Source organism: Protomyctophum bolini (assembly GCF_963924005.1).
Source record: "Protomyctophum bolini genome assembly, chromosome: 11".
NCBI classification, from domain to species: domain Eukaryota; kingdom Metazoa; phylum Chordata; class Actinopteri; order Myctophiformes; family Myctophidae; genus Protomyctophum; species Protomyctophum bolini.
The window spans coordinates 34282654-34310192 of record NC_137872.1 but is presented as its reverse complement, the minus strand read 5'-3'; the positions used below and the strand labels follow the sequence as shown (position 1 = coordinate 34310192).

Genomic DNA, 27539 nt, shown 5'->3' with positions numbered 1-27539 from the left:
AAAACGAGCCACTCCTGCAAACTTTAGATGCCAATCTTATAGCCCATCAAGATGGAATATGATGGCGCTATATTATAAATAGCATGTTAGTTAGTTTAATAATAGTAATAGTTTGTTTACTTTTGTAATTGTAAAGCATCCTTGTGGTGTGTTTGAAAGGCTCTAGTTATTATTAAGGAAAGGTTAAAACCCACAAATCCACTCAAGGTGAATCCATATAAGGGAGTATGAATGTAATCTATACGTGACGGAGGGAGCAGACTAGATGGACATAAGGGAGTGTGTGTGTGTGTGTGTGTGTGGGGGGGGGGGGGGGGGGGGCAACTACGCACTATACCAGGAATGAGGGATCCGTGACAAACCTAATTGGCTGGCCAATTAGAGTCAGGGAGCCATCATAAAGGCCAGTGCCATTCCTGGAGGCAGACGGATCGATCAGCAGCTTGCTCAGCTGTTCACAGTCCGGCGTATAGTGAGAAGAAGAACTATCCCCTCTGGTTAAAACAAACATTTGTAGAGCCTTTTATAGAATGACTGCACAATTACAGTCATTACATTTACAGTCAGTGATTACCGTTAGCCAGTTTACTCACTTTTTTTTATATATCATTAAAACAATAATTACAGCGATTATGTGAATATTCTTTGTGCATCGTGCTGTATCCGTACCCCCCCCCCCCCCTCCCGCGCGCTTCGCCCACAGTGTGATTTCAGCTCGTGTGTGTGTGTGTGTGTGTGTGTGTGTGTGTGTGTGTGTGTGTGTGTGTGTGTGTGTGTGTGTGTGTGTGTGTGTGTGTGTGTGTGTGTGTGCCCGCGCGTGAATTTATGCTCCGCTGTATGATGGTGTCGCCTGCTGAAAACAGCAGATCTACAAGCTCACTGCGCGTCTCCTTCAGTCAGAGCGCATACTATATATAGCTGCTGTTTTCGTGGCGCATCACAGCCAGGGACGTGCACACATAGACATCAAAGGGGGCTTCAGCCCCTGCCCTTTTACCCGTCTGTAAAACAACTGCCCTTTCCAGAGACCACGAATGCAGCATTTACTATAGTGAAAGAAATGTAGATCTGCCCTTTTCGTCCAATGGTGCCCTCTTACGGGATTTTAGCCCCTGCCCCTCTGTCGCTCTCTGCACGTCCCTGATCACAGCCATGATACGACGGAGCACAAATTGGGCTTCAGTCTCCATCCTTTTGACTGGATCCTGCTGAGTGGGAAATGCAGGCATTTCACTGCACTTGTGCGTGTTGTTGGTGTAATGTGTTTGAAGTGAGTGTACTGTGTGCGCGCGTGCGTGTGTGTGCGTGCGCGTGCGTGTGTGTGTGTGCGTGCGCGCGCAACGTAATCGATTGCCCACCCATTATAACGGCCCCACTCTCCCTCTGCCTCACTCTAACTCTCTCTCTTAAGCCTAATTTATACTCAGAAAATAGCAGACTTACAAGCTCACGCGCTGTGAGCTTGTATGTCTGCTATACTTCGTTGAGTGACGAGGACTGAATTGGGCTTGTATTCTCTTATATCGGGGGTGCCCACACGTTTTTTTACTTCAGAGATACTTTCAAAATGACCAGCTCAACTAAACATATTAAAAAAAACACATTATCCCAATGCTGGAAGTAGTTCTAAAATGTACCTGAGGGGTCTTTAGAATCGCGGCGCGGCGCTGGCTATACTGACGTGTGTGCAACACTCTTGAAAAGAAAGTAGGCCTATCGCATTGTGGGTTTGATGTCAATCAATCGACTCACGTTAATTCATGTGGCAGATGCCAAAAATATATTAAAAAAAGATTATAATATATTTTACATCATTTTTAGGGTCATGTCATGTGATGTGGTCTACTGGTATAGATCACCATCTACATTTTGGGCACCCCTGTCTTATATCATATCATACTTCTTCCCAGTGACTCCACCTCTCTCATCTGCTACTGTAGCTAGTGCGCGCGCACACACACACACACACACACACACACACACACACACACACACACACACACACACACACACACACACACACACACACACACACACACACACACACACACTCACTCGTGTGTGCATTCCTGCCCATAGTCCCCGGTCTCCAAGGGAACACAGGGATGTCTCTATGGCAACAAGCAGCTTGCTCCACTAATGAACTGGTTGCCATAGTGAACGGGTCGGCTGTGCGCAAACGGAGAGACCGAGCGAAATAAAAGGAAAGCGTTTTACTCCTCTGCACAAAACCTCACGTCGGCTTTATCGCTCCTATTGTGTTACGCATGCACACGCGCACGGCACACGTGCGCCAGTCAAAGGGAGATTATACAATAAGTGAGTGCCTAGGGTAAAACCCGTATAGCTAGAGGGAAACATCGATGTACAGTATGGAGCAAGAGACAAGAACCGCAACTGTCCTCTCACACTATGGACCCAAGGTCATTGGACCAGCCCCCCCCCCCCCACACACACACACTGTACACACACTCACACTCACACACAAAGAGTTAATCCTACATACAGTATATTGGAGGGGGGTGGACCACGGCTGACTCAGCTGACTCTGACTCATAACCATAAACAAACGCGATACGCCCATATATAGGCATGTCACTATATGACTCAGACATATAACGATGAACCAATCCGATATATACGCCCATGGGCATATACTGTAGGGAGATCCGGTTGTCCATCTTTCTGAGGTGTTTACACTTCCTTCAAGCTGATGCTCTCGTCATTAGCATGCAGCAAAAACAAATTGGGATTTATTTCAGTGTGAGAAATATATGCCTAAAACTAGTCATCAGTCTGTGCATAACGCAACATTCAACTTTGTTTGCTTGGCATTTAAAGTGTGTGTTTTCCCATCCATCACCCCATCACACATTACAATTTAGAATAAAGATTACATGTGTTTTACCATTCATCACCCCATCACACATTACAATACATTACATCACATTACATTCATCACCCCATCACACATTGCAATTTAGGCATTTTAGCAGACGTTCTTAATCCAGAGCGATTTGCAGTAAGCAAGAACACATTTCAAATACATAGAAATTGCCACGGTCTGTGACGCGTTATGTTTTCTTGTGTACCCTGTTCTTGGTTTTTGTTATTGTTTTACGTTCCCTTTCTGTTGTGTTCCTGTGATTTTGAAGTATTGTATTTTCCTTGTTTCTTAGTTGCAGTTTTGCTTTACACTGTGAACCTTTAATTTGTAGTCTTGTTTTGTGCCTTCCTGTCTGCCCCTGTAGTTCTGTTCCTGTCTTGTCTCACTAGTCCTGTGATTGCCAGTGTTTCCACCTGTGTCCCCTTAGTTCCCCAGCCTATCCCAGTGTTGATTGTCAGTGGTGTTCACCTGTGTCTAGTTATCCCATGTCTATAAGTATGCCCTTGTGTTTTCAGTTCTTTGTTCGTTTGTAAATTGTTGTCAGTGTTATTTAGCTCCTCGTGATTCCTTGTATATTCCTAGTCCTAGTGTGATTCCTTGTATATTTCCTAGTCCTAGTGTTATTTTCTTGCTCCTAGTTATCCCTAGTTTCCTCGTGTTCCTGTGTTGGTTCCTGTTCCTCTGGTTTTTGGTTAATAAACCACCGCGCACTTGACCTGCCTTGTGTCTGCCTCATCCTCTGCCTTTGTCCTGCGCTTGGGTCCTACACACCTCTGACTCTGATCGTGACAGAAATAGTCATCAAGGATCAATAAGCAAGCTAAGAAACTCAGTCTAACAGTAGAATATCTGTACAATGTATATATGAGTAAACACTATAGAGTGCTATGTCTACATAATAAGTTACATAAATGTAGCATTTGCGTGCGCCTGTAAGGTCACCGAGGCCTATAGTGCCGGTGCTGCTGGCTAAGGCCCGATTCATACTCCTATTTTACCGCTGTATGAATCAGCCCTAACGCATGTTATGGTTGTGGTCGTAACAGGGCCACACAACTATTCTAGCCCCACATGTTGTGGTCCTACCAGCACCTCACAACCATTCTAGCCCCACATGTTGTGGTCGTACCAGCACCACACAACCATTCTAGCCCCACATGTTGTGGTCATACCAGCACCACACAACCATTCATGCCCCACATGTATCTCCCTGAGGTAATGAGAATAATGGGGTCTGCCACACTGTTCCATTGCTGTCTCCCCCTGCTGGTCCAGCATGTACAGTGCATAGCATCAACGTTCTGTTGGCAGCTATAGTGAAGAAAGACCCAACTCTATCATGGGACCGAGATTTGGTAACCAACTTTTGAGAGTGTAAAATGGAACCATTTTACACTCTCAAGAGTTAAATTATTGTTAAACATCTGCATTACTTGATCAACGTTTGCCTGTTATCTAGGTACCAACATCAATACAGCATGGAAATGGGGACAAATTCTTCCATTTTTGGCCTTTAAGTCTCATCAAAATGGTCCGTTGGCTCAAATGCAGAATGAATAAAATGGGCCCTTGATATGAAAAAGGTTTAAAAACCACTGCAGTATAAATGAACACTGAAAACGTGACTGTGTTGCTGCCTGACCTGTCATTGGTTTTTTTTCTGCCTCTCCTGCAGAAATGTCTGCGTTTCAACCCAGATGCCACGGTGTGGAAGGCCAAGCAGCAGGTGCTGTGCTCTCTGACCGAGTCACTGCGAGACGTCCTGAACTACGGCCTGTTCCAGCCGGCCACGGACGGACACGACGCCAAGTTCCTGGAGGAGGAGAGGCTGCTCCGAGAGTACCCGCAGTCCTTCGAGAAAGGTGTTCCGTATTTGGAGGTACTGTACCCGGGGCGGCATTAGTATTATTATTTTTTTAACCCATTCTGACCTGAGATCAGATTCATACGAGGTTTCCACTGGACACACACTGGTCTGATTAACCCATTCTGACCTGAGATCAGATTCTAAAAATGTCAGTCGCTCTTCGATTTTTCTAAAATAGCAGACCTACAAGCTCGTAGCGCGCCACTCGGTGGCGCGCTATGAGCTTGTAGATCTGCTATTTTTCAATAGCTAAAGCATAACATGATGCTAACACCAAAATGGGTGCCCGGTCAGAATGGGTTAACTAATAAAAAGGTTTAACGCAGAAACCTGTGGCCTGGAATATAATGATGTTACCTATAATGTGCGCGTCGCTGTTTGACGACGTTGCGTAGAGTGGTCCTAAATGGGCTATAAAGAGGTGGCTGAATAATGCGTTTTATATTAACTGTATAATATGTGAAGACATTGAGGGCGGGATAATAAGCCTATAGACCCAATGCAGAGTACTTGGGGCAAGTTGGAACTCAGTTTGATGCGTGACCACCTTTTCTGATTCTGGTAGTGGAATTATTATGCAATGTTGCTATTTGCTAGTTATAGAGCACCGGAAGTCTGACGTCACTTTCAGTAGAGGGCGGCAGTACACAGGTTCATGTATTTTTTTAGTTGCATTGAAATCCCCATATTATTTTAGATCACTTCATATAAGAACTGTGTTTGAAGAATAAACCGATCATCTCTGCCTTTCTGTCAGGGGAGTGGCTGTGTGACGTTAATGATGTCCATTAATATTTGATACAGCCAGTTTCTGGAGAAAATGGAATTAGTGTGGCCGCAAAAGCCTTAATTGAAACTACATATGAAGGCAATGTCGCTGCTAATATACGTCACGCCCAGCTGTCAACACATTGCGTTCCTGAGATTCCTCATTGACGTAAGCTCAGCTGGTGGTGACTCAACTCGTACTAACCACGAAACATTAAATATCAATTAAATTAAAATAAACGTAATGAACATTCAGTTTCTGTTGTGCGACAGGCAGATGCGGCCACCCGCCTACCCGGAAATGTAGTCTCTGGGTTGTTTGACTCATTTCTAACGCTTATTTTGTTACTCTTTGGGTATATTTGTACATTTCCACCTTCAGTCGATTCATCAGTCGATTCATTCATTCAGCTTCATATCCATATGAGTGAAAAGGCCGGGATGATCGGTTTATTTTTCAAACGCTATTCTTATATGAAGAGATCTAAAATCCCCCTATGGGGATTTCAATGCAAATAAAAAATACATGAACCTGGGGACTGACGCCCTCTACCGACAGTGACTTCAGGACTTCGGCGCTCTATAGGCATAATGTCATATACGGTAGCCTTTTTTTATTATTTCTTTTTACACTTTCTAAAAGGGAAAGTGAATTCTGCAGAGTTAGCTGTAGATTCACTAATGTCTCCATATCGTTACCGAGGTTGTGTGCAGTTTGCTCATTAAACCAGGACCAGTGAATACATTAGAATTCCTTTAATGTTGTGTAGGCTATATTATTCGTGACCCTGTGTGGTGTGTGTCTTGCTTCATGATATTCTATGCACAAGGGCCCTTTCCCTGCCTTCAGTCAAACAGGAGGGCAGTTTCCAACACTCGCAAAACGTTGAAAGAACTTGAGCATACATGATACATACGATGAAATGCCTGTCCCAGTTAAGAGTTCCCTCTTTCTGTCTCGTCTCTGTCCTCTTTCCTCTGTGTAGTTCCGATACAAGACCAGGGTCTACAAACAGACCAATCTAGATGAGAAACAGCTGGCCAAACTGCACACCAAGGTATCCGCTCTCATTTTCCCACCAGCATCTCTCTAGTTTCTGTCCCAGTGGTGAGTTGCAGATTGAGGTCACGCAGTAATAGTGCATTGGTGCAATGTGATTAGCATGTGCGTACATGTGAGTGCGCGTGCGTGCACGTGCGTGTGTGTGTGTGCGTGTGAGAGAGAGAGAGGAGAGAGAGAGAGAATGAGCGCACACACGTGTGCCCATATACACGGTAAGATCCTCAGTGTTAAAGTTATCAAATTATAATACAACAGCGTAACAAAATGGACACTTCACGGGTTCATTTTGTTACATTTGCACACTCACAGAGGGCAACGAAACCCTGAAGTGATTTTGTATAGTTTGTTTTTCATGTGCCAGGTTGAAAACAAGGGTCAGTACAGCAGGGCATCATGCAGGCCATATACAGCAGCTCTGATGAAGCCCATGCTGTGCTGAACTGAACTTATAGCACACTTAGTCCCAGACAGAGTTCTGTAACGCCGCGTTCTCTCCTCACGCTCCTCCCGCAGGCCAGCCTCAAGAAGTTCATGGACTACATCCAAACCACCTCTGTGGACAAGATGGGGAAGTTCTTAGACAAGGGTCTGGATCCCAACTACCAGGACGCAGATACTGGCGGTGAGGCCCACTGACCTGACCTGACCTGACGGATGCTGTGTCAACTGTCCAATGGCTTTTCTGTTGTCGTTTTGGCTTTTGCATAAAATGCGTCTCTAATTCATATCGACCGTGTCGGAAGCGAGCGCCCTAGAAGAGGGTCTGTACAAGTATGTTTGTCTGTTTGTTCTCGCAAAGCGCTCGTCACGCACACTGGCCTCCTCCGAAATCCATCCACATGGAAGCTATGGTGTTATTAGAGCCCGCCATGTTCTGTCAGTGTGGTCAACTCTCCAGGTGAGCCCTGCTCTGCCTCTGACTCACTCATGGCATAATTATGGCTCTATAATCTAGGATTCAGCTGACCAGTCCCTTCTCCTCCATTGTAAAATCCTGAGTGTTAATCTAATTCTGAGATTATAGAAACATAATAACTATATTGTAACCCGTAATGGTTATAATTCAGAGTTATATAAATGGATGAATTAAGGGTTTTACTGTCTACAGTGTACAGTGTACACCATAGAGTTGTAATGACCTATGAATTCCATTATTCACACTATCCCAAAATACAAAAACCACACAATTCAATTCAATTCAAAGGGCTTTATTGGCATGAGAAAACATACGTTTACACACACCACCTATCTCTGGACACCATTCTATGTCGTGCTAACACTTTGTCAAAGAGCTAAGCGTGTGGCGTTCACTGTGTATGCAGCTTTTCCTCCCGGTAGTGTCAGGAGGTGGCAGACAGCTCACTTTTACAGCTTGCATGTGCTCTGTGTGCCAGTCCTAGACTCCAGTCAGTCACACCGGGACCATGTGTCAAAACACTGCTTGCAGCCTGTCACTGGGGGTGTGAAGTGCACTTGCCACTTACTAACACTAGGTGGCAACATTGGGCTCCGTATCCTCCACCTAAGAACCAAGTGAAGGCTGGTGCTGCTATAGTGGTGTGGGCCAGCCACAGGACACACAGTGGTTTGGGGTGAAAATGTTGGAAGCTTTCTTCCTTATTGGGCCCTTGGCTGACACACCACAGGCCCATTTCCTCATAGTTTACACTTACAGGTTTTACTGTATTGGTCCAATGTAATATACGTAGGCTGCCATGGGAATGATGGGATCTCCTCACACTGGTCTCTGTCTGTCTGTCTGTCTGTCTGTCTGTCTGTCTGTCTGTCTGTCTGTCTGTCTGTCTGTCTGTCTGTCTGTCTGTCTGTCTGTCTGTCTGTCTGTCCAATCAATCAATCAATCAATCAATCAATCAATCAATCAATCAATCAATCAGTTTTATCTGGAGGTCTGAGAGGTTCTGTGCGTTCTGAAGGCTGACCCTGCTGTGTTTGTCCCCATCCAGAGACCCCCCTGTCCCTGGCGGTGCAGTGTGAGGTGGGGGCGGGGGAGTCCATCAGGGTCCTGGCGCAGAACGGGGCTCACATTGACTTCCGGGCCAAGGACGGACTCACGCCGCTCCACAAGTCCGTACGCAGCCACGCCCACGCCGCTCTGCTGGTAAACGTCAAGATGTTGTTGTTGTTGTTGTCGTCAGTCACAGTGCTTTATACTGTATCGATGAGTTGAATGTAAAGCAATAGAAATACATTGAGAAGAAGTTGACAAAGAAACAATTGTGAGCGGTCGCTTTACGGCAGTTTATGTTATGTTCAGCGCCGTTTTGGTGAACGTTCATGAATCTGAATAAGAATGTGTGCGTTAGTTCGTGCGTGTGTGTGTGTGTGTGTGTGTGTGTGTGTGCAAGCGTGTGAGGAGGTAATCTCTAGACGCTGGTTCAGATGAATGGTTAAACAGTGGTTTATATCTGGTAAGTAATGCCAAAATGTGTGTGTGTGTGTGGTAAATGTAGATCATTACAGCAAACAACACGGAGCACAGAGTTAACTCCAATTAAAGTGGGAAACTGGGCACGTGGAGGCAAAGTGCTGAGGAAGCTGCTGTGTTCTCCCTGCAGGCCCTGCTGACTCTGGGTGCGTCACCAGACTACAAGGACCGCCGCGGGCTGACGCCGCTCTACCACACTGTGCTGACAGGGGGCGACACCTCCTGCTGTGAGACGCTGCTATACCACCGCGCCAAGGTGGGCGTAAGGGACGAGAACGGCTGGGACGAGACTCATCAGGTAGGCTTCTCTCTCTCTCTCTACTCTCTCTCTCTCTCTCTCTCTCTCTCTCTCGGCATGAACGTTTGACCAAATAAGATGAGAAATGCAATACAGATTTAGTCATCACAGTCCCACATTAGATTGCATTATTGCTGCACTGCTTATTATGCCTTCGATATGGAACATTAGCCACTTCTCTATTCTTTGTCAAACGGACCTGAGATCCAACTGTACTGCTGTACCGCTTGTATCCATCCACAGCAAATGTCTTCACCGATCTACAAGCTCTCAACACTCGCGCAATGCGACATCATGTTGTAAGCTTGTAGATCTGCTGTTTTGGGAAAAGCCCCCCCCCCCCATCACCCCCGAATACTAGGCACGTGAGGTTCAAAGTGGTTAAGAAAATCTGCACTGTCTGACAGATATATACTGTAACAACTAACTGCCGCAAGATAAGTGGAGGCTATAGAGGACATTTTGATGGCTACCTCTGTGTGTTAATATTGCATGTGTGTGTGTTCTCCTATATGCAGCCATTTGTGTACCATGTACGTCAGCCCCTACTGTATTATCTATGTCGAGAAGACAAAAAACATTCATGTCGTGAAACACTCGCAACTCGTCTCCCTCCAACCCCACAGTAAAGCCTGATTTATACTTAGTCGCACGACGGTGTATAAATTAAGCATAACTCTCCACGCCATGTTTGACCTGTCTCACTCATCACCACTCCTCCTCCCCCCCCCCCTCCCCCCTCCCCCTCACACACCCCGGCCCCCCCCCCCCCACCCCCATCCTGCCTCTTATCCATCTTGTATCTCAGGGAGGATCGGAGAGGGCGAGCACAGACCGACAGACTCACAGGTACCACTTTCTCTGCCCCCCCCCCCCCTTCACCTCATCCTCCTCTTCATCGTCACCACATCAGCAGCATGCCCACTCCTTTGTCATAGCACTTGTCTTGCAACATCCATCCCTGTTTTTTTGAGTGCCTCAAGCTGGGAGCATTTGTGTACGCAAGACTCGCAGCTGGGTTCCAATCAGGCTCACAGTCGGACTCAGTCTTGAACTTAAACGTGAACTTACTTTAAAAAAAACACATAAATGGGGTCTTTACACTCATAGGCTTACTTGGATAATGGGTGTTGATGCAAATGTATATTGTTGCTGTGTGTGTGTGTGTGTGTGTGTGTGTGTGTGTGTGTGTGTGTGTGTGTGTGTGTGTGTGTGTGTGTGTGTGTGTGTGTGTGTGTTGCATACATAATATACTGCAATAACAATAACGTCTTGTATCTGAACTCTATTTTCTTTATTCTCTTCTCAGCCTCTCATGTTGGAGGTGGTGTTAATTAACTCAAGTGCCAATTTATAACCGCCACCCTTCTTCTTGCCACCTCTATCTCTTTTCTTCTCTTTTTCTTCCTCCTCTGCATCCTCTGTCTCCCACACGCATCATTTCTCTCTTTATTTATAAATAACTCCATCGTTCACCATTACCATTCTCTATCGCTTATTTCAAACAAATGTGTTCTACATCTGCTCTGCTCCTTTCTTTCTTTCTTTCTTTCTTTCTTTCTTTCTTTCTTTCTTTCTTTCTTTCTTTCTTTCTTTCTTTCTTTCTTTCTTTCTTTCTTTCCTTCCTTCCTTCCTTCCTTCCTTCCTTCCTTCCTTCCATCCCTCCACCATGGTCTGTTAACCCCAGGCATGTCAGAATGGGAACTCGCAGCATCTGGAACATCTTCTGTTCTACGGGGCGGACTCCACCTCCCAGAATGCCTCTGGAAATACTGCCTTGCACGTCTGTGCTTTATACAACAAGGTAGATGTGGTCAAATCATCATCAGTACCAATTACAATCACGACAGTGACTCTATCAGCACCTCATTATACAATAATATGTAAGATTATAATAGCTAGCTATACTGTATATGCTTTCATTCCACAAGTGCTATGTGTCCATTTTTTGGAAAGGATACCCTGTCTGAAATGTATCAGATAAAAAAAATGATTATGTTTTGCTCCAATATTAAACTTGGCTATTTGTATTTTTCAATCAAACAATTTAAGTTGGTGTGATTTATTTTGAATGGCAGATTGACATGATGCACTGACATTCACATGCATAACATTTAAAGCATAGACATAACATGCAGACAAAGTTCACACGAGGGTTTTAATTAGACGTTTATTATTTTAACATTCTCTTTCATGCAGGAAAGCTGTGTACGAATTCTACTATACAGGGGAGCCAATAAAGACACAAAGAATAATAGTGGGCAGACACCCTTTCAGGTAATTGCTCAATGCATGGCCAGGGTAATTATGCGTGTTCGTTGGTTGTATGGTTTAGTGTCTTATTAAGTTAACGTAGCAGAAAGTGCCGGGGCCTAATTTAACTTTAAACCGTTATTGTGCTGTGATGCACACTGGGTCCCCGTTGGGAGAAGTGTGCATAACCCCATAATCTGAATACATTAAGTCTGTCAGTGCAGAAAAGCCACCTGAGACAGTCTCAGCCGTGCGTGCGTGCGTGCGTGCGTGCGTGCGTGCGTGCGTGCGTGCGTGCGTGCGTGCGTGCGTGCGTGCGTGTGTGCGTGCGTGTCAGAGAGAAAGAGAGTGTAGAAAAATACTTGGTTGTGTGCTCGCATGTGCATGTTGGAAATACATGGGCCCAAAGCATTGTGTGCATTCAATCATTTGTCATAACATGTCATAACGATGGTTTCACTGAAGCGCCTGTATGTTGTATCCAGGTGGCTGTGATGTCTGGCCATTTTGAGCTGGGAGAGATTATCAAAAACCACCGTGATACAGATGTTGGTAAGTTGTCTAGTCTTCATATTTGGGTATTTGATGAATCACAGATAGAACAGTGTTTGTTTCTCAGTAGCGGTGCCTTCGACTTGGTCAGGTGCTCCTACAAATGTTGGTGTAAAGTAACTACAGTAAATACATGTACTTTAGTACAATATTGAGGTGTCTGTACTGTACAGTATTTCCAATATCATATAATAATAATTTTACTTCGACTACATCTCAGATCCAAACATTGTACATTTACTCCACTACATTTATTTCTAAACTTTAGTTACTACTGGCCTGGTAGTTACTTTGTAGATTTTGATCCTTTGCCGATCTACAAGCTCACAATGCGTCGCGACGGGACACATTGTGAGCTTGTAGATCTTTTTTTTTTTTTACCAAAATAAATTTTTTATACATTTGAAAAACTTGAAATGGGACATTCTGCTTATAATGAGCACTTTCTACTTTTGGTACATTTATGTACATTTTGATGCCAATACGTTTGTACTTTTACTGGTGGCTGGCACCTCTCGACAATGGGAGTACTTTTCTCCTCCACTGCCAACAAACAGGATTGCCAGTGTTTGCTGGTTTGAAGCTGCCAGCACATTGTGTCCTTGTCGCTCCACTGTAGTGACTCTACTGGCTGGTCAGCTACAGTATAGGAGGGGGTCTGCGGTATAGTGTTGTTGTTGACGGCACATTTTGATTTTAGTTTCAGTCACAAGTCTCTTGCATAGTATTCATTTAGTCACATTTTACTCACCGGGAATGATTAATGTTAGCCTAGTTTTCACGAGATTTTTGTCAACTAAATCTACAGTTGATTTAGTCGACTAAAATGTATTTTGGCGGGCCTTGATGGCTGATTTGACACTTTCTGAAAATAGCCGCTAATAGCTTGTAGATCTTCTATTTTCAGCGTACAACCAAGCATGAAATAATATTGTTCTACTGGATCTCTTCTCCACTGTAGTCCCTCGTTAACATTTAAACAGTCTAGTTTTTATTTGTTGACTAAATTGTCAATATATTTAGTCATAGTTTTAGTGTGATGCTTGTAATGCTGTTTAATGTACGTAATATCCGTTTAATGCAATAAAAGCGTTCAATGCAAGGAAATGCATTCATGACTAATCGAAATGATCATTTTGATTTCATGCAAAGTGCCCTGAAAGGGCTCTATAAACAATAATGTTATTATATTAACATAGGCAAGCAACTGAATTGAACAAATTGGCATGTTCTGCTGTTTCTTGGTGCATGAAGCATATACAGGCTCTCCGAAATCCATAGCAAAAGCAAATTCCGTACAGGGAAAACGCATCAAGATCACAGATAATACCGTGCCCCGCTTGTAACCAGTCTGTTTAGAGCAGTGCATGGTTCGGCAAGCTTTTTTGTCTGTTGCATTTTGCCATGCTGAAAGTAGAAGTACCCCCTCACTCATGCGTTTTGACAATTCTCTTAAATTAGTTCCATTACTATCCAACAATATTAATGGACATGTCATGGATGTGACGGGTCGCTGTGTGGTTTGATAATGGAACTATCGTATAGTTTAGCACATTGGCTGCTTTCTTGTCAATCGTAGTTTCAGCCAAAACTAAGGCTGCAGGGAGAACGAGAGCAACAGCAACTGCACTTCTGAGCCATTTATCCATGTTTGCTTGCACTGGTTGGTTGGGTGCAGATTTGACAAAAAGGATTTATTGGTTTCAACATGCCTAATTGTGACCTCCTCACATAGCGTAATAGGTGACATTGACAACTGCAGGGGGAACTAGTTGTGGCGTTCCACAAATACCATTTTAGCAAAGGTCTTTTGAAATGGATGTACTGTCATATTTATATTTTCAATATCATTTTGGGAATATATTGTAAAAGAAAATCCCCAATCTTTCCATGTAGCCTCTGCAGCTGCTTAAGTAAGTACACCCCCAGAGGTACACCAGGTTGGGAACCATCAAAAATAACTAAACCGAAATAATACCTTACCTAACGAAAACAAAATACAAGAGCTTACCTCCTTAACATACACAGAACTTAAAGGAAACAGAACTCAAATCAGGCAGCAAAGCAAACAAAATCATATTAACTAAACATACAGTAACTAAATACGGGCGATGGCCGGTTGGGAGCCGAGGAGGACAGGTCTGTCCCCCTGCGTGCTGCACTCTCCTCTGCTCCTCTCTTATATAGAGAATGGCCAACATCATTAGCCACTCCGAATGGCTGTAGGACTGTTCCCCACCAATCGCTGCCCGCCCCGAAAGTCTCCCCTCCAATGGATGGCAGGCCACACCTGTTCTGCATCCATTCCCAGTCACGCCCACACTCAACGGTGTCATCTACATCTGGCACGTTGCAACACAGACACCACTTCATCCCATGAGGACCAAAATCATATCACAGAATACGACCCCCCCTTCCCCAGAATGTAGCACTCCCCTATAGTGCTCAATCCATCGCAAGGTTAACCCACTTAAAATCCTCTTGATAATGCATCGGCCATTACATTTCTCAGTATACCTTTTCTGTGGCAAATCTCCAGATTGAAATCCTTGCGATGCAATAGACCAACGCATTAACCTCTGATTAGACTTTCGCAGCCTCAAGTCCTCTCCGCCGGCGCGCCTGCCTTGTTGATTTGAATTAGCCTACTGTTGGCTTTAGGAATAGCCTACACACTGTTGTTGCCACTGTACTGTACTGTACTGTACTGTACTGTACTGTACTGTACTGTACTGTACTGTACTGTACTGGGACCTCTGTTGCAGGGGGAGTCGGCAGTGTCTAAATGAGGAGGAGAAAAAAAAAGAAAAACCAAAACCTGTAGCCTACACACGTTACAATATATTATATCCAGTGGTGGCAAAAGTACTCGCCTTTTCTACTTAAGTAAAAGCATCAATACTGCAATGTAGAACTACTCTGTTACTACTAAGTAAAAGTCCGGAATTCAAAATGTACTTGAGTAAAAGTACAAAGTATTGGTATCAAAATGTACTTAAGTAAAAGCATCAATACTGCAATGTATACAGAACTACTCCGTTACTAAGTAAAAGTCTGAAAGTATTGGTATTGGTACAGCACTTAAGTAAATGTATTTGTTTATACTCAATTAGTTACTTACCACCACTGCTTGTGTCCTCCATAGAAACCTTTCACTTCAAACCGTCTCCAAATGTCATTTTGAACGTCTTATCTGTACCACCTCTCTCTCCTCCCCTCCCCCTCCTCTCCCAGTGCCCTTTGTGGAATCACCAAAGTATGCTCCTCAGAGGCGGGAGTCGGCTGCACGGAACCTGGCCCTGCCACACCCTCACCCCTTCCTGCGGGCCAACAGTGACAACAGCATGAATCTACCCGAGTGGATGGCAGCGCCCAATGCCCCGGGCTCCAACATTGTCTCTGTGCAGGTACTGTATAGACTAGGACACTCCTCTGTCAGCCAGCAGCCTATACGATACACTCTACTGAATGGAACACGTCCAGCCCATTCTGACCTGAGATCAGATTCTAAAAATGTCTTCTATACATCCCGACAGTTTTCTGAAAAATCCCATGTCGTTCTTCGATTTTTCAAAAATAGCAGACCTATACAAGCTCGTAGCGCGCCACTCTATGAGCTTGTAGATCTACTATTTTTCAATAGCTAAAGCATAGCATATACCGTAAACACCAAAAAAGGGGTTCCCGCCAAAAATGGGCTAGACATGTTCTCTCTTCTTCTTCTTCTTTCCCCATCCTCTCTGTGAGATGGAGGGTGACTGATTTAAGCAGTCACACCTGGCCTGAGTCAAACTAGAACTGGACTCAGAGCTGGGTGTGGCTGCGCACCTGTTGTGCATGGACTTGATCAAGGCACAACAGGTGCGCAGCCACACCCAGCTCTGAGTCCAGTTCTAGTTTGACTCAGGCCAGGTGTGTGACTGCTTAAATCAGTCACCCTCCCTCTCACACTCTCTTAGTTTACACCCTCTCTAATATCTCTCCCTTTACTTTCTCCCTCCCTCTCTCTGCTCAACGTCCACAGGGTTTCAAGCACACCCAGGGTACCCTGCGCAGCTCCAGTAGCCCCCGAGGGGCGCGGACCCGCTCTCCCTCCCGAGGGAGAGCGGGTGGAGGGGACAAGGAGGACAGGAGCCGGCAGAGTAGGAGGCAAGCCGCGTAAGTAGCAGAAAGAGAACATTAAAGATGATCGGCGAGGAGCGTGATCCCATGAGGAGAGATGGAGCCTCTCAACTGTTGGCTATAGTGAATAATCAGTTCACATTAGCTGGTGTCACGGGCCCTTTTATACAGTAGAGTAGAGTAGATCAATGTCTTTGAGGCTGGTATAATTCAAACTTACCCTCATTTATATCATGTGTCGCTCACTGAAAATACAATTCAGCCGTGGCGACATTGCAGGCATTGAAATATTGTACTCACTAACGGTGTGAACAAAATAGTACTAGTAGATAAAAAATAAACAGTAATAATACGCATAAAAGCAGTTGCAAATAGCATATATTGTATATTGTTTCAATAAAACAGTATCTGCAGTCGTACATCTTTTTTGGGGTGTTATTTTCGCCGGTCGTATACGACAATAGCTGATGATCTTATTATGTCATGCCCCCCTCAGACCCGCCCCTGTAAACCCGCCCGCTGCACCGGCGCAAGCAGGCCAGCGGAGGCGCCTGTACAGCGCCGTGCCCGGGCGCATTTTCGTGGCTACTCGCTCGCACTCCGCCCAGGGAGACCAGCAGATCAGCTTCAACAAGGGCGACAGGGTCAAAGGTGTGTGTGCTTCTGGCATTGCCGCACGTGCGCGCACGCGCGTGTGTGTGTGTCTGTGTGTGTGTGTGTGTGTGTGTGTGTAGGAGCATATATTTTGTCTCTAATATGAATTAAAGGTGTCTTGTCTTGCCTCGCTGCCAGTCCAGCGAGTAAACTCGGTCAATGTCAGGTCATTACTGACCAGCTGGGCTCACGTCCTGGCCCCAGTGTCCACTGAGTGTCTTCATCTGTGAGTGTATCAAGTCTGCAAAATGGACATGTCCCGATGTGAGTGTAAGGTCCCTATATGTGTTTGTATTCAATGTCTGCAGGTATGAATATGTGTGTGTTTGTGAGTGAGTCTAAGGTGTCTCCAGGTATGTATGCCTTGGTGAGTATGTAGAGGGGGTTTGCATGTTTGTCTAGTCCGTTTGAGTGCGTGGTGTCCACATTATTATTTGTCTTATTTTCTTGTACGTTTCTTTGTTTTCTGTGTCATTTCTTGCTGTGTTGTTCTCTATGGCGACTGTGTGCGTCATTCACTGACCGTGCGACTCTCCTCTGCCCCCCCCCCCCGCAGTGCTGAGTGTGGGCGAGGGCGGCTTCTGGGAGGGGACAGTGAGGGGACGAACCGGTTGGTTCCCCTCCGAATGTGTGGAGGAAGTGGCACCTCGTCAGGACAGTCGATCAGGTGAGCGCACGCATGCACGCACGCACACACACACACACACACACACACACACACACACACACACACACACACACACACACACACACACACACACACACACGCCCCATCACATCACATTGACACATCCTACCTCATTGGTCCTGACCACACTTTTTCAGAACCAAGGAGAAGACTATATACTATATAACATTTCTGGGGGAGAGTTGAAACTTAACGACTCGTCTGCCCGAACGTTGCTCTAGTAGTGCCACTATAGCGTCTATAAAGACAGTCTGACCAAGACTCGCTGGATGCCGGGTGTAACATATTCTGTCTGCATAGCCCGGCGTGAATGAATGTCACCACACTGATAGACTATACACTATAGAGTCTTATAGCACCGGATTAGCAACCTGACAGTATTAGCCTGCCCTAAAGGTATCTAGACTGAGCATGGACCATGAAGGAAACAAGAATAACCTTTGACTCTACAACCTTGACTGTATTGTTAACAAAGCTGCTATTAAAGTATTCAATCAATCAATCAATCAAAACATAGTCTTTATTGTAACCGGCTGATGTCTCTCTGGTGCTGTGTTTTCAGAGAGCCGCGGGGAGAGAGCCAAGAGATTGTTTCGCCATTACACTGTGGGATCTTACGACAGCTTTGACGCGCCCAGGTAAGAGTGACACCGTCGCTTTACTGCATTCAGCCACCACTGTTGTTGTTGCGTTTCCACAGAGATCCGCAGAGATCCCTACTTGCAGACGTTTTACATGATTTCCTTCAGCAGCGTGCTGCTTCACGTTATAGAATAGTTCACACATACCTTAGTTCGCACCTACCTGGGAGCATGGGCGTCTCCTTATTAACCACTTTCACACCGGCACCCCGGTTTCGGGCATGTCATTATAGAGCGTCGCTGTCCCGCCCCCTTTCAGAACGACGAGTGGCCCAGGAAATGATTCTCCGTTCATTTTCTCCGTAGGCTTTTCAAAAAGTATTTATATAAAGACTGTTACGCCGCGGACACGGCCAACTCGGATCGTGACAAATCGTGACAACAAACACATTATTTTGTGCCGATCAAATCATTTGAAAGAAGAAAAATAAAGGCAGGATACAACACTATTTGTTTTGTTTTTCTTCTTACTAATTATTTGATCGGCCCAAAACATTGTAACTATTGTCATGATTATGTCACGATCCGAGTTGGCTTTGTCCGCGGCGTAACCGTCTTTATAGAAATACTTTTTTGAAAAGCCTATGGAGAAAATGAATGGAGAATCATTTCCCGGGCCACTCGTTGTTCTGAAAGGGGGGCGGGACTGCGACGCTCTATATAGGCAAAGAAGAAAGAAGAAATCATTCATTTTCAAAAACCAAGTGGTTCATTGTGGCCGTAGTGGCCAGTGAGCAGTTCTCCTGGTCCTGGATCAGTCGGTGGTTCAATGTCCTGCTCCTGGGAGCATCAGTGGCAGCCTTTGAGGGAGGGCAAGGAATCACTCACAGTTTCCCAGCTGTATGCCGGATCAGAACTAGATATCATCCTGTCACCAGCCGGCTTTTTGTCATTTTTAGACTACAGCCACCGTAAGCTTAAAATGAAATGACGTGTGTGTGTGTGTGTGTGTGTGTGTGTGTGTGTGTGTGTGTGTGTGTGTGTGTGTGTGTGTGTGTGTGTGTGTGTGTGTGTGTGTGTGTGTGTGTGTGTGTGTGTGTGTGTGTGTGTGTGTGTGTGTGTGTGTGTGTGTGTGTGTGCGTGCGCGTGCGCGTGTGTGTGTGTGTGTGTGTGCGCGCGTGCGTGCGTGTGTGTGTGTGTGTGCGCTACACGGGATTCCTTCTCGAAATACCACATGTCCTGGGCTAGGTGATTCATGTGCTTGGCACGGTGATTCATATGTTGTGGTACTGCTCTGGACTCGTTTGATTTGATATCCGGTGAGTGATTCATGCAGTGAACATCGTAGTAAAAGGGACTTTTACCACCTAATGCTGGCAGGTTTGTCGCGCCAATGCAAGCGCTTGACATTTCAACTGTGCAAGAGATCTTCTGTACCAAAGTAGGAATGTGTGATACATTTTCCTGGGTAATGGCCAATTTAATATTGTACAGTCACATTGAAGGTGAGGCTCTTATGGATCAGGGCCCACTTGAAAATCTCGAAAGCATTCGTGACTACTGTACTTTAACACTGCAATTGTGCGTTTGCAGAGAAATTATTTTTCTCTGCAAAAATTCCGGATTGGATTGGTGGAACTATCACTATGTGCGCATTTATCGATGATCTCAATGAAAACTCAAAATTGTAAATATAATTAAGGTGACATTATTTTAACAAATATTTTGTTATATTCTTTTTTTGAGTTTTCACGATTATTTGGGAGCCCACTTAACAATATCCTCACGTGCCACCAGGCTCTGGAGCCACAGGTCAAGAATCACTGTGCTAGAATAAGTTACAGATGTGTAACAATGGGGTGCTTTCACCCCAACTGTGGCTCACATTTTTACTTAAAGTATCAATACTGCAATGTAGAAATACTCCATTACAAGTAAAAGTCAGGAATTCTAAATTTTCTTTACTAAAAGTACAAAGGTATTGGCATCTTTAGGTACTTAAAGTACCTAAAGTAACAGTACTAGTTACAGTATGCTAAATGTCCCATTTCAAGTGTGCAAATGTATGAGAAAAATATCAGTTTTTTCAGCGGATGAGCGGTGGTTCTTTTTCCAAGTGTGCAAATGTATAAAAAATCTTTTGAAAATAGCAGATCGGCTATTTTTAAATAGCCGAAATGTATATAGGGCTGGAGTGGTTAATAACACCCCAATCGCCCAGGACGAAGTTCACCGTCCTTTCTATTAATAACACCCAGCGCCCAGGACGAAGTTTTATCCAAGTTTATTGATATGAAAACCGATCGCATCGCTCCACAGCCTATAGGAGCGTCTGTCTGTCGCGCTATCCTCGATGTTGCGCAACAGTGGCACGTCATCGAAAATGTCCCCCCCCCCCTTTAGCCGACGACAATGGAAATCTTAAAACGTTAATTAACTCGCGATCTAAATCATCCCGTCCAATTCTTATAAGAAAAGATCCTGTGTTCAAACGGCCTCCCACTGTCGCTAGTCGCGTAAGATTTAATCATGCCTCCCGTTTGTTGTCGATCGGCGTTAGAGTGTTTTGGCTACATTTAGCTGCTCCAGCCACATCCGGTATAACTTCCGGTCCGTCTGTAAAAGTGCTGCGTTGCTATAAATCGATTGGGCGCTATGAGTTAATGGATTAAATAACCCCAGGCAATCTGAGTTTTTTTATGCATGTTTTATTTTTTATAATAATCAAAATCTACCTAGTAACTAAAGTTTTCAAATAAATGTAGTGGAGTAAAAGTACTACATTTGGATCCGAGATGTACTGGAGACTGTGGAGTAGAAGTAAATGCATTGGAAATGATCAAGTAACCTAGAAATACCTCAACATTGTACAATACTTACTGTAAGTATACGTAAATGTTACTTCCCACCACTGCTTCTATTGGTGGGTTGAAGTTGTCATCGATGGTGATGGTGTAATCCTGGACAGTTACTTTTGGTGACTAATTCTGAACCCCCCCGCATCAGTTGTTGTGGTGTTATGCAATGCACTCGCCGCACTACTCTCCTACACAAAGACAGTAAGAAACAATTCCCTTTGAACAGAATGATACTGTACTGTATATGCAGCGCTACTGCACCATCAGGCTGTCCAGAGGCTAATATTTACAAAGACTCCTAGAATAGAATCCCAGGCACAAAACCCTTCATTTATAATATTTTGGACCCGACTTAGTCCATTAGTTCCCGAACCTTTCCAGCGTCCCCGGAAATTCAAACTTACAAGAGAATCCATTGTGAATTATGCCTTTATTATCCCATTTTGGGGCGGGAACCCCTTTTGGTGTTAGCATTATGTTATGCTTTAGCTATTGAACAATAGCAGATCTACAAGCTCACAGCGAGTGGCGCACTACGAGCTTGTAGGTCTGCTATTTTTGAAAAATCGAAGTAACGACTGACATAGAAACATAGCTTTTTCAGAAAACTGTCGGGACATTTTTAGAATCTGATCTCAGGACAGTAAACACGGAGTGAGAGCGGGGAAGTGACACGCAGCAAATGGTCCGGCTGGCCAGGAATCACACCAGGGACTTGCTGTCGAGCATTTGAGCCCACACGTGGTACGCGTCCTATATCCACTGTTTCAGACGCTTATAGATTCAATGGTCTCTCAATAATCGAACAACAACATGGCTTGAATGAGTGTTGAACCTTTCTCTTGACGTGTCTCTCTTCTCCGTCAGTATTTTGGGGGTTATTAATCATAAAAGGCTTTCTATATAGAGGGATACCCAGTGAAATCCTCTGTGTTCATTCATTCATCCATTTGTGTAAGCGAGTGTACAGATGTAACCAAAGGCTTTCATTTCGCTTTCATTTGATTTAATTTGTCCACTGGACTATGCTGTGGGTATGCATTAGCACATGGTCTGAGCTCCCTTGGCGCTGTCTGTGTGGACACAGTGTGGCAAGTCTTCTGTATTGACTCTGGAGTGGAACTCCTCCTAATTAGCTTTGTATATATAATATAAGGTCGTTCACTTTAATGTAATGCATTTGCATTACGACGTCGAGAGTAGGGACTCGCTTTGAGGCGAACTCATTCTAGTGTCCGGGGTTTATTATTGGTCTGCGTAAAGACAGAATTATTTACATGGAAATAAACACATTATAAATCACATGCATTATTTACACACAATCCTGCCTTTCGCCCTCCCTTTCTCTCTGGCTGTCACTCCATCTCTCTTTTTACGTCTCCCGTTCATCCATTACTCCCTCTCTGTTGCCCTCCGTATGCCTGTGTTAGTCTGTCTGTCTCTCTCTTTCTGTCCGTCTCATACCATGCCATTAATTATTTACATGCCTTTCATCAACAGTGACATTTCATGCAAGCAGCTGACTCTACCGTGTAAAATCAGACCTGTTCGCGCGCACGCACGCACGCGCACACACACACACACACACACACACACACACACACACACACACACACACACACACACACACACACACACACCGTGGATAATTAACAAGTGGAATGCTACTTACCCAGAGCCATGAGTGTTTGTTTGGCCAGGCATCCATCCATTGCTGACTCCGTGACGCCTTCACACATAGGCCTGCTTTCAGAGACTTTAGCGTTCAGTCTATTATCTCAGCTAGTCTCTAGTGTCCCTCTTTCATTCCTCTATATTTGCCACATCTCTGGGCCATATATCTCTCTCCATCCCTCTGTCCGTCCCTCACTTTCCATTCATCACCGTATCACTAACCCCCTGTAACTTTTTAATTTTCTCTCTATCACCCGCTCTCCCCTGTGGAGTCTCCATCTGGAGGTCAGACAGTGAAGGGCACTCTAGAGAGGGAGAGACGGATGGAGAGCCTTGGACAAAAGAAAGAGAGATGGTTTTATTTATGTCTTTTGAAATATGGAGCCCAGTGAGAGAGAGACACGGTTAGTTTCTCAGCGGAATTAATGACGAGTCATCTGTTTGTTTGTGTGAATTAACAGGCCTCTCCTCCTCAATTCTGATCTCACGCCCCACTTTAGACTTAACATCGGCTATTACAGCCAGACGTTGTTTGTAGCTCTTTATCACTTTGATTTAAGCGCAGCCTTTTCTGTAAAGGCCTGGGCACCAGGCACAACAAGCACTGTACATTGGTTGGTCGGCAGTGCCCGAGCACCTTCCCAATTGCCTTAATTTGAGAAATTGCCTACGTAATTTCTCTGGTGTATTTCCCTCTTGTGATCGGCAGTTGCTCTCTGCCCTGCTCTCATTCAATACAAAGGCAGGGTCCCTCGTTGATTGACCTCCTTGTTTTGGTAGCATGGTCTGTCCCATGCATGTCGTGGTTTTGGCATCTTAATGGCATTAATCAGTCAAAATTATTTATCTATAAATCATTTCAGTCCATACAGTATATTTGTAAGCAATATGCAGTGTATACACTTTTGTCTAACGGAGTCTTTAGGATGATTGTCTTCTCTGCTATCGGTGGAGCGCTATGAGCTTGTAGATCTGCTATTTTTCAACAGCTAAATTATAACATAATGTTTAAAACACAAAGGGGTTCCCGCCCCCAAAACGGGTTAAATATTATGCTCAGTCCATGTTTGTCTTTAAATCCAAGAGTCGTCTGTCTTTCTAAATTATTTTTATCCAGTTGTGTATTACAGAATGGCCCTGAAGGTTTTTGTGCAGACTGTCATTTGTACTTCCCTTTAGAACATGATGTTTTTCACCTTCATTTAACTTTCATTTTGCAATGGAAGTCAATGAGGCTCGGATCAGGCTGAAACTGTGCCCTGCACTGTACTGTACATCGCCAGACATGACCGTCTGGTGGACCTGGTCTATACAGGAGGACAGGAGAGGACCACAAGAATGTATAAACGGAACACAGATCCATGACCCACCCGTCTATGCAATACCCGGTGTATACCCGTTGTCAGAGTACCCGTTGTGTACACAGACATACCCATGTGTCTGTGTCCCTTTTATGCCCATATATGGAGATTTCTGCATCTGTCTCTCTGTGTCCCTTTATTCCTATATACCAGTAAGACGCGCAAACGCGGGAAGCGAACGCAGCTCGTACATATTTGGGTTTTGGACGTATAGCTGCTTTGGGGACTCCTTATATGGTTATGGCTGAGTCATGGTGACGAATCACTCAGCGCCATATATGGGCACAAAAGCGGGACAGACAGACACACACACAGACATGAACTGCTAGGTCTCATAGTAAGTGTCCACTGCGTTCGCAGTGGAAACCTCGTATGAATCTGATCTCAGGTCAGAATGGGTTAACAATATACCCCAGCCTTGGAAAATATGCATGACATATGTTGGCTAATTTTTATGACTTTGAGTACTCGCATCGCCGCCTTTCCTCCAGTATGGAGGGTATGTGTGTGACATCATCACCATACCCGGGGGTTATGCAGGAATGCCCACTGTGGCCCCCCACCTTCACTTAGTGTGGCCCCCAACCTTCACTTAGTGTGGCCCCCAGCCTTCACTTAGTGTGGCCCCCAGCCTTCACTTAGTGTGCCCCCCCAACCTTCACTTAGTGTGGCCCCCAACCTTCACTTAGTGTGGCCCCCAACCTTCACTTAGTGTGCCCCCCCAACCTTCACTTAGTGTGGCCCCCAACCTTCACTTAGTGTGGCCCCCCAACCTTCACTTAGTGTGGCCCCCAACCTTCACTTAGTGTGGCCCCCAACCTTCACTTAGTGTGGCCCCCCCACCTTCACTTAGTGTGGCCCCCCAACCTTCACTTAGTGTGGCCCCCCAACCTTCACTTAGTGTGGCCCCCCAACCTTCACTTAGTGTGCCCCCCAACCTTCACTTAGTGTGGCCCCCAACCTTCACTTAGTGCGGCCCCCAACCTTCACTTAGTGTGGCCCCCCAACCTTCACTTAGTGCGGCCCCCAACCTTCACTTAGTGTGGCCCCCCAACCTTCACTTAGTGTGCCCCCCCAACCTTCACTTAGTGTGGCCCCCAACCTTCACTTAGTGCGGCCCCCCAACCTTCACTTAGTGCGGCCCCCAACCTTCACTTAGTGTGGCCCCCCAACCTTCACTTAGTGCGGCCCCCAACCTTCACTTAGTGTGGCCCCCAACCTTCACTTAGTGTGGCCCCCCAACCTTCACTTAGTGTGGCCCCCAACCTTCACTTAGTGTGGCCCCCAACCTTCACTTAGTGTGGCCCCCCACATGTGAATGTTAGGGCATTCACTTCTAGTCATTTTTACTAGTTTATTACTTACTTTTTTTTTTTTATATAAATATTTGTAAAAAGTAAAACGGTGTACATTGGTGACTATAACTATACTATTATACCTGATCTTGAGGCCTACAAAATAAATAAATAAATCAACTAGTACGGTAGTACCAACAAGGTCCACTAGTGGGTTTACTAGTAAACTAGTCAACTAGTTGCTTAATGCCCTTTGTTTAGAGGACTATGTTATTTTCTCAGCTTCTGTTGCCAGTCATGGCTGCCAGTTCCCACCTGATGTTGTGTGTGAGTCCAGACTGATCCAGACCGTACTGAATAACTGCCAGCTTGCATAATGTCTTGAGGCTAGGACTGCAGTCTAAGACATACAGGTCACCTGGTCTGTTGTCTGCTCCAAAGAGGATGACACGATCTCCCAGCATGCAACAGCACATATGCCACATCCCATGTGGGAGTTTCCCCTTGGGCTTAACCTTCTTCCAGGAGAAGGTTTTTGCGTTGAATATCTGCAGATCATTGCTCCAGCCACCACCAAAAATGCACAGCTCTCCATTGTAGGTAAAGGCAACAGAATGATCATAGTGTCCATGCTGTGTAGAAGGTGTGCTCATCCACTGGTTGGTCTCTGTGTCAAACACTCTGATGGTGTTGTGGTTCTGACCCTCCCCATAGCCCCCAAATACAAACATCTTTGTCCCGATGATGATTGCTGACGGTAATGTAATGCTACGGTATGTAGCAGGAGGTGGAGTTCCTCTGGTGTTAATTAAAGACCAGACCAATGAGATGGTGTCCAACTTGTAGATGTCATTAGTCTGGGCCCATCCTCCATGGATAAACATGACCTTCCCCAACACACAGGCTGAGTGGTATATCCTCCCCTCTGGAACGTTCCCAGAAACCTGTGGTTTGAACCATGTGTGGGCGTCGACATCAAAGGCATAAAGGACATTACAGTAATTATAACCTGGGTTAGTCCTCCCTCCCCAGAGGTAGACAGTGTCTCCAATCAGCACAGCTGTGTGGCCCGTACACCTGGAGGGAACCTCAAGGTGAGGTTCTCCTGTTCCAGGGGTCCCTGGGGTCAACTTCCTCCAGCATAAAGACGCTGTATTGAAGACGTGTACTTCAATGTGATCCATCTGGTTTACGTCTCCTCCAAAGCAGTAGATCTCGTGTCCGACCACCACAGCAGCCTGGTCCTCCCTATGTTCTCCTTCCAGATGTATCGTCCAGTGAAACATTTCACACAGCAGCTCCACCGCCAGTGTTGACAACTAGTTTACGGATTAACTTGTTAGGATGAAGGCAGCTCAGGTTTCCTTGTTGCAAATCACTAACTGATGTTCAGTGTCTTTATAAACAACAATGATATGGTTGTGATGTCATTGCATGATTACGTCATATTGTACGATAGCTAATGATTTCACACAATGAGTGGCCAATTGGATATATGACATCATTCCTCCATATTTGGGCATATTCATGGAGAGAAATAAACACAGACAGGCAACACCAGAACAGTAGTGGGTTGCACCACCAGAACGTAAGTTCTGTCCTAAGTTAGGGAGTAAAGTCCTTACTAGAGGCTCACTAACTACTAGTTAGTTTGTAACTAGTGGCTTACTAAAGTGTGTTGCACCACCACCGTTTAAGGCACAACGTAACTAGTAGTGTGTAGAGACTGTCCTAAAAAAAACATCACACCTGTGTGAAGTGAGGGGCGCTCTTATATTCATATAGTTATACAATATATATGAAATGTAAGATGACACCTGAATTGTTGTGAAAAGTGTATTTTCTCGTCCACATGACGTGAAGTATCCTTTCATTGTCAATGGAGGGGCTAGGGGAGGGGCTAGCTGTCTATAGGAGGGGCTAGGGGAGGGGCTAGCTGTCTATAGGAGGGCCTAGGGGAGGGTCTAGCTGTCTATAGGAGGGGCTAGGGGAGGGGCTAGCTGTCTATAGGAGGGGCTAGCTGTCTATAGGAGGGGCTAGGGGAGGGGCTAGCTGTCTATAGGAGGGGCTAGGGGAGGGGCTAGTTGTCTATAGGAGGGGCTAGGGGAGGGGCTAGCTTTAGCTAGCTGGCTAAAAGAAAAGTCCTATTTGATTGCATTAAATTACTTTAAC

At 45.2% G+C, this 27539-nt stretch overlaps 1 protein-coding gene across 1 annotated transcript in view; it reads left to right on the top strand.

Moving 5' to 3' along the window:
• Positions 1-27539, top strand: part of shank1 (SH3 and multiple ankyrin repeat domains 1) — a 106406-nt gene that overhangs the window by 48277 nt on the left and 30590 nt on the right. Inside the window, exons 6-18 of the mRNA XM_080776676.1 lie at positions 4563-4766; positions 6509-6580; positions 7099-7207; positions 8550-8704; positions 9162-9329; positions 11017-11133; positions 11529-11606; positions 12068-12134; positions 15369-15541; positions 16159-16292; positions 16753-16907; positions 17467-17577; positions 18161-18236. Coding sequence (XP_080632802.1) covers positions 4563-4766; positions 6509-6580; positions 7099-7207; positions 8550-8704; positions 9162-9329; positions 11017-11133; positions 11529-11606; positions 12068-12134; positions 15369-15541; positions 16159-16292; positions 16753-16907; positions 17467-17577; positions 18161-18236 — 1619 coding nt within the window. The remainder of the gene's footprint in view (positions 1-4562; positions 4767-6508; positions 6581-7098; positions 7208-8549; positions 8705-9161; positions 9330-11016; positions 11134-11528; positions 11607-12067; positions 12135-15368; positions 15542-16158; positions 16293-16752; positions 16908-17466; positions 17578-18160; positions 18237-27539) is intronic.